Source organism: Amblyomma americanum, chromosome 6, assembly GCF_052857255.1.
Source record: "Amblyomma americanum isolate KBUSLIRL-KWMA chromosome 6, ASM5285725v1, whole genome shotgun sequence".
NCBI lineage: Eukaryota > Metazoa > Arthropoda > Arachnida > Ixodida > Ixodidae > Amblyomma > Amblyomma americanum.
This window is the reverse complement of record NC_135502.1, coordinates 16,447,031-16,461,575: the sequence shown is the minus strand read 5'-3', so window position 1 is coordinate 16,461,575 and position 14,545 is coordinate 16,447,031. Positions and strand designations below refer to the sequence as shown.

At 46.9% G+C, this 14,545-nt stretch overlaps 1 protein-coding gene and 1 non-coding gene across 6 annotated transcripts in view; both read right to left on the bottom strand.

Annotated features, from left to right (window-relative positions):
- The window catches only part of LOC144136363 (ATP-binding cassette sub-family G member 1-like), a 40,015-nt gene extending 29,987 nt beyond the window's left edge, over nt 1–10,028 (bottom strand). For 3 of the 5 annotated variants that reach the window (XM_077668634.1, XM_077668630.1, XM_077668633.1), the window contains exon 1: nt 9,915–10,028. In XM_077668634.1, the coding sequence (XP_077524760.1) occupies nt 9,915–9,922 (8 nt within the window). In that variant the 5' untranslated portion in view covers nt 9,923–10,028. The remainder of the gene's footprint in view (nt 1–9,914) is intronic. The other 2 variants (XM_077668631.1, XM_077668632.1) reach the window with 2 other exon arrangements.
- On the bottom strand, nt 4,901–4,972 carry TRNAS-ACU (transfer RNA serine (anticodon ACU)). The gene has a single exon. It is a non-coding gene; the product is annotated as a tRNA-Ser (tRNA).
- Nucleotides 10,029–14,545: the final 4,517 nt, after the last annotated feature.

Here is a 14,545-nt window from a genome sequence, read left to right as displayed (position 1 = left end):
GCAAATAAAAAAATGTTGCAGGCTTGAGCCCGAGCAAACGCTGAAAGTTCCCTACCCATCCAAGGCTGGATTTGTCGCCTCTTGGAGACTATCTGTGAATCCCAGTAGGCTCCACTGTTGCGAATTTGGGGAAGAGGAACCCCTAGGTAGTGAAGGGTCCCGCATCCCAGCTTATGCCACCATAATGACTTGGCGTTGTATCCCAAGGGCCCAAACAAAACCCCTTAGATTTACCTAGATTAAGAGCATCACCTGATACCTCACAAAACTGTTCAGTCACATACTTTTTGTCAGAACAAAAGAGGGCTCAAGCACATACTTTTTGTCAGAACAAAAGAGGGTGACATTGTCTACATAGGCTAAAATCTTAATTTTACATTGCGCCATCCCCCGCCGCTGTGGCTCAGTGGTTAGGGTGCTCGACTACTGATCCGGAGTTCCCGGGTTCGAACCCAACCACGGCGGCTGCGTTTTTATGGAGGAAAAACGCTAAGGCGCCCGTGTGCTGTGCGATGTCAGTGCACGTTAAAGATCCCCAGGTGGTCGAAATTATTCCGGAGCCCTCCACTACGGCACCTCTTCTTCCTTTCGTCTTTCATTCCCTCCTTTATCCCTTCCCTTACGGCGCGGTTCAGGTGTCCAACGATATATGAGATAGATACTGCGCCATTTCCTTTCTCCCAAAAACCAATTATTATTATTATTACATTGCGCAAGGGAGAAACCACGGATAGTTGCGCAGTTAATAATACTGAGGCAAAAGGGTTCAGATATAGGGCAAACAAAAAAGGCGATAATGGACAGCCTTGGCGAGCAGATAATTACAATGGAATAGGTTTGGTTAGCTCTTGGTTAACAATTAGCCTTGTATAGGACTCCTTATAGCACAGTCATATGCTCTTAAGCAAAACATCTCCAATATTTGCATGCTCCAAGACCGCAAGCAAAAAATCGTGACGAACTTTCTCAAAGGCCTTCGCAAGGCCACTCTGAATTAGAGCTACTTGTTCGATCTCATCTGATACTGTCTCCACTACTGAACGTGCAATATGAATATGGGTTTGGATGCTGCGGCCTCCGATACTGCAGTCCTGATGCTTGCCTATTAAGGGTGTTTTAGAAGGCATATGTCGTAACTTGAAACTGGATATAACGAATACATCGGATATAACGAAGGTGTAGTATGTCGTAACATGAAACCGAAACTGATTCGAGAAGCGTGAGGCGATCGCGTTGAGCTAGAGAGCTCAACAGGACGACACAAACGCTTTCGGCTTGATGCACTTGAGGTGACTGAAGTGCTGCCCTGAATTTTTATTTATACCTCAAAAAGCCTGTTTTTAAAATTCAGAGCCAGCATAAGTGCTGAGCATATGATTAGCTAACGCTGAGCTGTGGCGTGGCGAAACGCTCGCAGTTGCGTACAGGAGAAATGTAGGCGCTCGATATGAGCAGACGTGCACCTTTCGTTCCGTTAGTGTTTCTCGATATTCCAAAATGACATTTCATGCCATTCCATACATATGTACTATCGGGTGTTTAATCAGTGAATGTAGGCGCGTCATCTAGGTTGCATAACCGTGTGGCGTCAACATAAACTGCCCACCGGACGGTGAGCAAAACTGACCACCGTGGCAGGTGCAGTTAAAGTAATGATTGGTCGCGAGAGCTTACTCGGAAACAGCAATTCAAGCCCCACTGGTGCAAGCACGTGCTATAGCAGGGCACTGGCGCATCGCTTAACCGCTGCAGGGCACTAGCACTGCGCCAAGAGCGGTATGAGGACTCCCCGCGGTCTACGAATGTAAAGTACAGATTGACGGCCCCTGTCTTCCACGGAGGAAATGTGCCCGGCTAAATAAAAAGCGAACAGCTTTCGTATCACCCAACTCTTCCTCCATTTTTAACGCAAATGACGCTGTTCTGCCCATCACTTTTGGAATTTTTATGCTGCGTCAAAGATAACGAGCTTGTCACCATTTGAAAATTGCCACCTTTCCTTTCATTAAATTACCTTTTCTCTCGCCACATGCAAAGTACCGCAATCACTGAAAGCTGAACAATAACTTACTGACAAGGCAGATTCTTGCCCAGATACCATTACAAGGGTTTATTCGAAGACTGTTCGTCTCTGACGCACCTAATGACCTACGGCCCACTCGAAGAAAGGCACAGGCGGTTTGCGAAGGCAGACCATCAGCTCGACTGAACTAATTTTTGAAGAAAAAAAAGAGAAAAACATTTACAGGAAGTGCTACCGACAACCAAAATAAAAAAAAATAGCTGCCATTTAACTCCTGCTGAACCTGATTAGAGAACGAAAGCTCTGGTGTAGCGGGCAAGTAGACGCGGCTTGGCATTTGTAACGTTCAGTGCGTTCCGCACACTGGATAGGCAGCGCGCCCACCCTGCCACCCTGGCAGGTAGCAGTTAAATTGCAGAACACGTTCTCGGGCAAGTTGGTGCATAGCTTGAGTAGATGAAGCAAAAAAAAAATTGAGCGCACAGACATATAACAACACAAGACAGGCGATACTTTCAACTGTTTGTTGAATTCGGGACCGGCTTATTATATAGCCATGAGGAAGGCGTGGTGGAAGGGGAGACAGAAAACAACAACAAAATCAATACAGAAAACAACAGGTAAATGACACGTGCGAGGGATAGGATACTGCAATAGAGGGTGCAAAAGTGAATCAACTCCTTTGAAACTTATCTAAAAAGACACTTTCGTTCTTATGAACGACAAGCGATGGAGTGCTAACACAGGAACTCCCGCTTTTTCTAATCCTGTGGCGCGTTTACCTGCTGAACTGGCGCGTTTACCTGCTGGACAATCCGAATGTCATTAATGTGGGCATGGTTGCGGGCACTCTTTGTAATGCGTAATGCCCGCATGTGTAGTAATGGGGGATCCATATGAATCTTTAAATGTGGGTGGAAGGAGGGTGGATGGGTCCTGGTATGACGAGAAATTACATCGTTGTCACGTGAGTAGGTGTGATGTCATATTACAGCATCGTCACGTGACTAGGTTTGATGGCACACTACATTGCTGTCACGTACAGAGGTGGGCATTTGACCTCAAAAATCTGGACCTCACCTCAACTTCAAGAATTTGCCGACCTCACTTAACCTCAACCTCATCAGTTGAGGTTGAGGTCTCCTTAGGCGCCCTCACCTCACTTTTCCTGGGGCCACTGCTGACTTCACTCAACCTCACCTCAACCTCAAATGTTGAGGTTGAGGTCGGCTGCTCGACCTCAGAAAACGAAAAACAAAATAAAAAGCGAATAAGAAGTTTTTCTGTTAAAAACAATTCTGAAAATCCTGTGAGACAGGAAAGTCAAAATGATGATGGTATTATTTAATAAGGTGTGCACAGACACTACTCATGTGCACGCAATAGGAGAAGCTTATAATCTGGGATGAACCCTCATAGAGTGTATGGCCTGCGGGCAGGGGTGTCCCATACGCGTTACCACCAGTACGTCGGTGAGTACTTTATATGTGTCAATATTTGGCAACCTGCTTCGTGTATACTCGTTCGTATTGGAAGCCTCTCGCTCATTCACGCACGAACCGGCAATTCACAAACATAGACCTTCTACACTATCTATCAGAAATTGGGAGGAGTGGGGAGGTATTCATTATACTCCTTTCAGGCTTGAGAATAGTTACCGAATATAAAGAAACTGCTCGTCGATGTACTTTCTAACGCGATGGTTATGCAGACGCATATCAGTATATTTCGATTTTCTAGCTCTATCCGGTATAGCGAGAATGCTCTTTTCAGTCCTCTATATGATGCCTTCGAAAACAGTTAACAAGCTGCGACCGTAGTACACAAACAGAGGCACGTTGTATTTATGTCTCTGAAGAAGCGAGCGGCTTCTTTTTTAACGGGAAAGCATTAGATGGCTCACATTCAAGGTCATATCCGCAAAAAACAGTCTGCAAGAAGCGGCACCATGCGACGTCACGAGCCGACGAGTCATGCGACGATGATGACGTCACATACTTAATTAATGCAAATGTAATTAGCTAGCGCTAAGACTAATTAATACAATTAGTGGTGACTACATGTAAGTGTGACGTCATACCAGGTCACGTGACAGCGATGTAGTGTGCAATCAAACCTAGTTATGTAACGATGCTGTAATATGGTATCACACCTACTCACGTGACAACGATGTCATTTCTCGTCATACCAGGACCTATCCACCCTCCTTCCACCCCCATTTCAAGATCCATATGGATCCCACATTACTACACATGCGCCCATGACGCATTACAAAGAGTGCCCACAACCCGGTCCATATTAATGGCATTCGGATTGTCCAGCAGGTAAACGCGCCAGTTCTCATGTATGACATACTGCAAAGATCATGCAACGACACATGCCTTTGACTCTCGAGATGATGGCGATCATGATGATGATGCTAACAGTGTATCCTCATGAGCCCGGGGAAGTCTGATATAATGCTACCAAATTAAAAGTTGCAAGAATATTTATTATTTATTCTACATTACCCAGCAACCGTATACAATTAATGTGCGGTTAAACAGGAACACCTGCAGCTAATAATTAAGGATGATGATGTTGATGTTCCTGGGAGGTCAAGACCCTCCCCCGTTTCCGCCACTTCCCTTTAGGTGGCGATGGTAATAATAATTGGTTTTGGGGGAAAGGAAATGGCGCAGTATCTGTCTCATATATCATTGGACACCTGAACCGCGCCGTAAGGGAAGGGTAAAGGAGGGAGTGAAGAAGAAAGGAAGAATGAGGTGCTCTAGTGGAGGGCTCCGGAATAATTTCGTCCACCTGGGGATCTTTAACGTGCACTGACATCGCACAGCACACGGGCGCCTTAGCGTTTTTCCTCCATAAAAACGCAGCCGCCACGGCCGGGTTCGAACCCGGGAACTCCGGATCAGTAGTCGAGCGCCCTAACCACTGAGCCACCGCGGCGGGGCAATGGTTTCGAAATCCTGGGAATTCTCCGATGACTCGGTGAACCCACGGCATTTTTTTTTAAACTGGTTTTTGGGGAAAGGAAATGGCGCAGTATCTGTCTCGTATATCGTTGGACACCTGAACCGCGCCGTAAGGGAAGGGATAAAGGAGGGAGTGAAAGAAGAAAGGAAGAAGAGGTGCCGTAGTGGAGGGCTTCGGAATAATTTCGACCACCTGGGGATCTTTAACGTGTACTGACATCGCACAGCACACGGGCGCCTTAGCGTTTTTCCTCCATAAAAACGCAGCCGCCGCGGTCGGGTTCGAACCCGGGAACTCCGAGAAAGGGCCAGATTACGTCTTCGAACACTGTACCAACTTTTGAAATCACACGTGTCAAAACAACTGGCCTAGAGTGGGCAACGTGAGCCGCTCTCTTTTTCAAGAGCACCATGGCTCTCCGCTCAAAATTTCCTGCAGCGAAATCTTTTTCCGAGCCCCCCCCCCCCCCTCTACACCCCCCCCCCCAACCCCCCTCGCCCCACCACCGGGAAACAAAAAACCACCTAAATACTCATTCGCCTCAGCAGAATCCTGGGTGCCATTTCGTAAACCAGTCTGGGAAAGCTGCCTTCAGTCAATCACTTGTTTTCCTTTAAAACTGAACTAATCAATGGTACGCCAGCACCTTCGGCGTTTTTTACCCACGAGCACCGCGCGAGCATTCTGCGAAGCCGTTTAAGGTGAACGATGGGTCTCTGTAAAATAGTTAAAGGAAAGACAACGTGTAATGCCTGGTGGTCTGCAAGGCAGGCCGCCAACCTAACTGATTCCATACGAGAAAAGAAAAAAAAAAGAGAATGATAAGAAACATACAAACCAAAATCGCACACTAAAAACAAAAGCGAACAAAAGTGCATAATAAGCAGTTTCAAACCTTCTTATTAACAACAGTGTTCCCCATTAAACGTCACATTAGAAGGTTTGAAACTGCGGCTCGGCAGCACATCGCGAGCATGTATTCAGTTCCATTCACACATACTCAGTAAAAAAATAAAAGGAAAAGGAATCAGCTACCACATCACCATACATTCATTATAGTTTTGCATTTTTTTCGCCGCTGCAACGCCGCTATGCTGGTGTGTACGCCTCGTGTTGCGGTGTTTCGGCATAATAAGCGAATTTCCGAGTAGGAACAAGGAACCGGAGACAAACGAGGTTATTCAAAAGGATAAAGAGGTGAGATTATATTTGCATCTGCTTTCAATACGGAACGGGAATATACAGAATTAGTGTGAGATTCAAAAGGGGAAGACATCGATCAAAAGCTTCAACGGTGTTATACAGGTGTTTCTGGCTTCGCGCTTTTTTAATCAAATCAGCAGGCGTCCTTGTTAGGGACCACCTGAATCACATTCTCTCGCCTGTGCCGACTGCTCCAATTTCTGTTAAGTCCGCTTGTTAAGTACAGCAGGATTCTCTTTATTCGACTGCAAGGCAAGAGCCATGACGTCAGCGCCGGCAACGAGCATGAACACGAAGCAGTCTTGCTTGGGGTCATCTGCACTGCGACGAATTTATTGCGTGCTTGTTGAGTTAGGTGCTTTGCGCGCTCCGGGAGTTTAAGCCGACCTGCAGGCAGCCGGGTGCTACGCCAGCGGGGCAAGGGGGAGGGAGAGTGGCGTGCTGTGACAGTAACACTCCTTCCGGGAAGACAAGAGGGGTGCGTCTTCCTGTAGGCTCGGAATGAACGGACATTACGGTGCAGCACCGGAAGCTAAGAAGGAACTGGCACATCCGGTTGTCCAAACAGGGAAAACGGAACACGAAGCATCATTGCATGAACACTGCGGTGATGCGCTGCAACTCCGCTTCGGAAGCGGCACTCGTCGGAGTAAGACGTGGCAACTTCAAAAAGTCTCGACCTCAAAATTTCGACCCCACTGAATGAAGACCTCACTCAACCTCAAACTCACGCGTGAGGCTGAGGTCTGATTCGCTGACCTCAGTCACAAAATTTCGAGCAGTCGCCGACCTCACCTCAACCTCACCTCACGGTGTGAGGTTGAGGTCGACCGCATGAGGTCGAAAACTCATGAGGTTGCCCACCTCTGGTCACGTGACCTGGTATGGCGTCACACTTACATGATGTCACCACTAATTATATTAATTAGTCTTAGCGCTACCTAATTACATCTGCATTAATTAAGTATGTGACGTCATCATCGTCGCATGACTCGTCGGCTCGTGACGTCGCATGGTGCCGCTTCTTGCAGACACTTCTTTGCGGATATGACCTTGAATGTGAGCCATCTAATGCTTTCCCGTTAAAAAAGAAGCCGCTCGCTTCTTCAGAGACATAAATACAACGTGCCTCTGTTTGTGTACTACGGTCGCAGCTTGTTAACTGTTTTCGAAGGCAACATATAGAGGACTGAAAAAAGCATTCTCGCTATACCGGATAGAGCTAGAAAATCGAAATATACTGATATGCGTCTGCATAACCATCGCGTTAGAAAGTACATCGACGACCAGTTTCTTTATATTCGGTAACTATTCTCAAGCCTGAAAGGAGTATAATGAATACCTCCCCACTCCTCCCAATTTCTGATAGATGGTGCAGAAGGTCTATGTTTGTGAATTGCCGGTTCGTGCGTGAATGAGCGAGAGGCTTCCAATACGAACGAGTATACACGAAGCAGGTTGCCAAATATTGACACATATAAAGTACTCACCGACGTACTGGTGGTAACGCGTATGGGACACCCCTGCCCGCAGGCCATACACTCTATGAGGGTTCATCCCAGATTATAAGATTCTCCTATTGCGTGCACATGAGTAGTGTCTGTGCACACCTTATTAAATAATACCATCATCATTTGTGACTTACCTGTCTCACAGGATTTTCAGAATTGTTTTTACCAGAAAAACTTCTTATTCTCTTTTTGTTTTGTTTTTCGTTTGTTTTCTGAGGTCGAGCAGCCGACCTCAACCTCACCATTTGAGGTTGAGGTGAGGTTGAGTGAAGTCAGCAGTGGCCTGAAAAAAAATTGAGGTGAGGGCGTCTAAGGAGACCTCAACCTTAACTGATGAGGTTGAGTGAGGTCGGCAAAGCAAAAAGCGCAGAAACGCCCCCGTGACGAGCGCGCTGTCTACGCGGCAATCAGGCACAAGCGAAAAAGCAGTCAAAGATAGCTGCGCATAAGCTATCGCCAGCCACCGTAAACTTGCCGAGAGCATTATCTCGCACCGGATGACTATCGGTTCGTGGCGCTGACGGCAGTCCAGGCCACGCGTTCCATCATTCGTGTTTAGTCTGTGGGCGACTGTACACCTTCCTTGTGTGTCTTCGAAGTGAACAAAACACCCCCACTATTGCGCTTGCTGTCCTGAATATATACCTTTTGCGAGCTTCTCTAAGACGAGTTGTTCACATAAAGAAATTGCCCGACTTTTTACCTTTCCATGTTTCTGTTTAGTGGTCTTGGAAGTTCTTGTTAATAGCCTGGACTGCTTTTTCGCTGAACATGCCTGGCGGCAAGGCGGCGAAGCCTCCTTCTTTGTCCTCCTACATGAGTCGTAGGTCATTGACCTTGAAAACATCCACGACTAGTTTCTTTGGAGTTCGTTGGCGCGGTCCGTTAGTAGGCACCATCCTGATAAGACTGTCAACACAGTCGAGCAAGCGCCTTTCTTTGTCCTCTGCCGCGGTTTTGTTGGAAGTTCGTCGATTCAGGGAAAGGAAGTCATGTTTCGGGATCCTCGGCTCGACGCTGTGCTTTGGACCTTTCCTGAGTACCCCAGCGATGTCTTCCGGAATGTATGGTCCCCCGAGGATCTGAAATGCCGTGCCGCCGTCTTGAGCTTATTTGCTTCCTTTCGGAAGCACAAGAAGTGTTCTGCCACAAAAAAAAAAAAATTCTTCCGCAGGGACTGCAGCTTCATGCCGGCGATGGTCATAGGGTCCAGGGAAAAGCATACTAGATGAAGCCAATCGTAGAACAGGCGAACCTGTCGCCATAGCTCAGATCGTAATATACGGCACACCGTTTTAACATGACCGATGGACTGTGGTAAAGAAGAGCAGCCAATTTCTGAAGCAAAGCTCCAAGATACGATATTATGTCGAAGTAAAGATAAGACTGCCCGTGAATTGCTAGAAGCCCACAGGATTAGAAAAAGCGGGAGGTCCTGTGTTAGCGCCCACTGCTTGTCATTCATAAGAATAGAAGTGTTTTTAGATAAGTTTCAAAAGAGTTGATTCCCTTTTGTACCCTCCGCTTAGTATTCTTGTCCTCGCACGTGTCATTTACCTGCTGTTTGCTGTATTGTTTTTGTCTCCCCTACCACCATGCCTTCCTCTTGGCTATATGATAAGCCGGTCCCGAATTCAACAAACAGTTGCAAGTAGCGCCTGTCTCATGTTATTCTTTGTGCGCTTCATCTACGCAGGAAATTAATGGCTGATCGCGACAGCTTGATCACCCAATGAACGCTGCGGTCTATTGCTGCAGTGCCGCGTGTCTTTCACAACGTTGTTAGCGCTAATGCATGCAGCCCACATATCTCTCTCACTACCGCCACGTACCTCAAAGCGCGACTGAGACGTCCACTGACACAGGGAGCCAGTTATGCGCACTTCCTTTCCTCAAAATCATCGGAGTCTAGAATGTTGTCAACGCCAACGAACGCCGGAGACCTATAGAAACAGAGGCGAGCGCTCGGTGTCGGCTGCGGCGGCGGCTGAGTGACGTCATATCTGTCACCTGGTTATCGGTAGGTTCAAGGTCAAACGCGCGCACACGGCGAAGAAGCTACGTCGCCAATAGGCAAGCGAGACGCAAGTTTGCGAACAAGCAATGGAACTAGCAATCAGACAGGCAAGAAAGCAGGCAGCGCGTAAGGGCACGCTCGCTGTGACTGTTAAACATCGCCACAGAGCTAACAGAGCACTCACCGTTCCATTCTAGCTCCTTGCTGTCAGCTGTGCAAACACGCTGGTCTTCCCCACGACTTCGAATACCCCTTTGCCCACGGTTCTGTTGCCTTTTATCGTGCCGTTTATCACTTCCAGACACTCAGCCGACAAATATCGGTAGTTACCACGGTGCATTGTTGCCACCGATAAGTAAGACAGACGCCGAGTCTGGCGCGCCGCAATGCGTTAGGCAGGTGCGATTTTGCTGCACAAACGCCCAGCGCGCGTTCGGCGCTCAGCGTTGCGCTCTATACTATCTCCATCCGCTCAGCTTCGCTCGCCGAAGCGGCTTTGTGCACGCTTAGCCCCTTTCACTATCCTGATCTCAGAAAAAATTCTGAGGGCACTTAAGTCTGCTTACGTGGAGGAATGCGCAAGCATATGTTTTGAGGATAACTCGTCCCCTCACTTTGCTCCCATTTTTACTCTACGGAGGATTTAAGGAGGAGGTTCGCACAGCTGCTGTAATTAAATTCCCTTTCAGCTCAATCACACATTTTGGTTTTTCAAATTTGGCGCCCATTGCTGCTTTCCAGTCCACCTACTATATCTCCGTCCAGCCTATACGGCTGTCAAGCGACTTTTGCTTCTAAGTAATTAATTATTGTGCGTCAATCAAACTTTTTGTTTGATTAATTATCACTCATCAAACACATTTCAATCCATTTCAAACTTAATTTCCACTCATTTGCCTTTTTTACACTATCTTGCCGTCCACGGTTGTTTTCCCGCCCACTCACTATATTGACGTCCACACTTTTTCGAAGGTTTTTCTACTTTTCTGGCTTTAATTAACTAATCATCATATCGATATCAAATTTTGTCGCACATCATCCTCACATCATCCTCTATCGATTACAATCATTCGTTTGATCCTAACTGTTCTGAGAACGACGCAACGGCTGCTGACACATTATGCGGACACGACCTCGCCGACGTAGCCAAGTAATGCTTTCGCATTAATAACTATTAGAGTGTCTGGACGTTCGCCTCGGCCACCCGCCGCAGGATCCGGAGCTCCCGGGTTCGAACCCGACCGCGGCGGCTGCGTTTCTATGGAGGAAAAACGCTAAGGCGCCCGTGTGCTGTGCGATTTCAGTGCATGTTAAAGATCCACAGGTGGTCGAAATTATTCCGGAGCCCTCCACTACGGCACCTCTCTCCTCCTTTCTTCTTTCACTCCCTCTTTTATCCCTTCCCTTACGGATCGGTCAGGTATCAATTAAACGAAGCGCTTTATATACATGATGATGATGATGATCTCGTCAGGCTTAATGGCACATACCCACGGCGGGAGATTTTCCAGGGTGCATTTCGGATACAAACGCACTCATGGGCAAAGATTGGAGTAATTGGATAATTTTCTGTCCTAGACTAGAATTTGGGCGTTTCCTATAGCATATCCTATCTTTTGTAGCGATAGGTACATTACGGTAGCATTTCGAGCCTTCAGCGAGGCGGCGCCGCCACGCTGTCACGTGGTTGGTCACGTGGTGTGGAGCAGCTGCCGGCGGCGCGGCGCCGTGGCTGATCACGTGGTTCGTCACCTGGTTGGACACGTGACCAGCCACGTGGTGCGGAGCAGCTGCGCCGGCGAAACCGAGCTGCCACAGCTGTGCGCATGCGCCGTGTCAAGTGGTACGAAGATGAAGAAGGAACGCCCAGCGAAACGGAGCGGCGAAAGACTGACTTTGCAATTCAACTGATTAAGTTCCACTCGGCCAGCCGTAGCTATCGTGTCAATTCAGGTTTAACCAGAGCTAAACCACCGCCAATTTTTCTTCCTCTATAGTGACAAAGATTCTATTGCCTTCCCTCGGTTTTTCCTCGGATTTTGGTTTCAGCAAGAAGCGGCTCCAGGCATGAATTAGTTTTGGCCTGAAGAAGCTGCGGGCACTCGCTTTTAAAGGGAATGACAGCTTTGCTCGGTGCCGCGTTGAAGAAGCACGGCATAGCTCGTCTCGGTGCAAATAAGTCCACGTTCAGGGGACGCTGTTAAAGTGTACTAGAAGAGGGCAGTGGGCTCACTGCCCGTCGTTCCCTGATGCCGTTCATGTCAAGCACGAAAGGTGGCGCCACCAGCAACTTCACTGTAGCTTCGTGCTGGTCGGCGCTGCTCGGTCGCTCACATATATGTACATGCGCGCTGCTTTAATTCCTGAACCTACTTTTATGGGGGAAACGGCTGACGGACGCTCCGTACATGATCTGCAAAGGAATTCATTAGTTAGCGTTTTTATGCCGAAAGGCCGCGGCGCGGCGCTGATGTCAACTTCCCTGTAGCGGGCCGTGTCGACCGTGTTGGAGCACGTGCGTGAAGCAAAAATCGTTGACATTTCCGGCGCGCCCGCCAGTGGGAGCTTGGCTGGAGAGTAAGCCCACTGCCCCTTCTAGTACACTTTAACGCTGTTTATGGATAGCTCAAAGCTGCTAAAAGGCGTACTTCACTCTCCGCGGGTACCACAAACAAAGCTCTATAATTTGCGTAATAACGAGGCTCTATTATAGATGCTAAAATAAACAAGTACTCGTCACTGTTAACGGACAGCTTTGGCAATCATTTCATTGTTCAGCACAAGAGTTCGTGAACGAAGTGTCGCTCACGACGTCCGGGGCGCCCTTAGCATCGGAAGGCGTACACAGTCGTCGGGCTGCACGTGCCGTGAAATATTCCCACAGATTCGTCCTTACCTTGGTATCGTTACCTCTATCGTTACCACTTTTTTGTAGTTATTTAGACCTCTAAGGGAGCTTTGCTGGCGCTGCATACTTACAACAGACGTAAGTTAAGAGACGAATAGATGACGGGCAACACGGCTAAGCGCACTCTAACTGTGTTGCCAGTCTTCTTATTTTGTTCCCTCTTAAGCTGTGTCTGTCGAAACTATGCAGCGCCCACACATGCTCCCATCGGTAAGCTGCGGTAGGCAAGTTCACAGTAGTATGCCCATTACTTGTTATATGTCTAAATTATGAAAGCATGATTTACTGCCGCCACCTCTTCAGAGATTGCCATTTTTCCAAGGGAAAATTTTCTGCATATAACGATATCGCTGTGCGGCGAAGCCAATTGTAGTGCAGTGAAGCCGAACTGTAGACGCGATCAAGCGATTGTTTAGGATTATTCTCATTACAGGCAATGTAATTTCAGTCGACAACAATTAGTATGTCTTCATGCTTATTCAGTGCAAGCAACCTCATCATAAAGGCTATGACTCATGAAAACATTTCGGGGCGATCAACTGGATTTACGCGGAGCAAATGCCACAGAATTTTTCTTTCACCCTCCAATTTGCACTAATCCTGCTTCTATTCCGAAAATGCTGACGCAGCTCCAATCCTCATTCGATTTTCTTTCACTCACTGCAGAGTCAGCCTTAGTCATTTTCATTTCAGCTGAGTCATTTTTAGTCGGATGTCTCCCACATCTGCTCTAGTGACGTCACCGATGACGTCACTGCCCTCCAATGTGACGACACCAGCCGCCCGGCTTTCGTTCCAACGAGGCCTCTATGCGATGACATACGGACGCAAATGCAGAGACGCGTCATAAATGTCTTGATCATTAAACCATCCTCGAGTTCTTACGACTGCAGCTTTGCTGCAGTAAAGCTAGCTTCCAGGCTAATGTCCAGAAGCCATTTTACCGTTGTTCTGCGCTTGCTAAATACTTGTGTGTGTACATCGAGGATCTGTTTCGCCCAGTGGCATGGCATCCTTCGCCAATAAAGATTTTTATGTAGCTGTAGATTATTTTTAGGTAACAATATTTTTAGCCAGTATCACGTAAGTTCTGAACACTGTGTGCATTTGATACATAAAGCCATTTTTTTTATATAATATTCACCTTTACTAGGAAATTTTGCTGCCCCGTTCCTAAATATTTTCAATTTGCAAATTTTGTTCGGTATCCCAAGTTTCCTTTCATTCTTTAAATATCCACAATTCAGAAGCTCATTTATGTTACTTGGATATTGGTTCCTGTCTATATTTTTATAGTTTCGAATTAAAACAATCCGAAAACTATTTTAACACTACGAAGAAAAGTTAGTTTCTGTTAGGCAGCAAACTTTTTCTAGCTGTTAATGAGTCAGAGTACGGAGACTTCAGGTCAGTTAGTCAATAAAACAAGCAACCTTATGTGTATTTAGGAATTTTTTAATTATTTTCTGTTAGTGCTAAAAGCATTAAATTACGAGCATTTGCCATTATTTTTTTAAGTTTCTTTTTAACGAATAGAATTACACATTAGTCTCGAATATTTCCATTTCAAATGCAATTATAAAATAGTGCATTCATTTACCTTCTCTTCGTTGAGCTGTGTTGATGGAGGAAAATTGTACTTTTGAACAAAAATAATTAGACTAGCCCGCAAAAACGCTCATTTTTTTCAACGGTAAAGAAAGGAATAAAATGCCTTTTGTGTGTGTCTATACAGTGCGCGAATTACACAAAGCAAATGTAATTGAGCGTTCATGCTGCATACAAGTCATCAAGAATGAGCAGATAATGTCCTAATAGATTTTGAAATTTCCATTCGCGCGCCTCGATGCGACGTTTGATGCCGCCCCTCCCCCCTCCCCGCGCAAATCCTGCCATGCGATGTCATG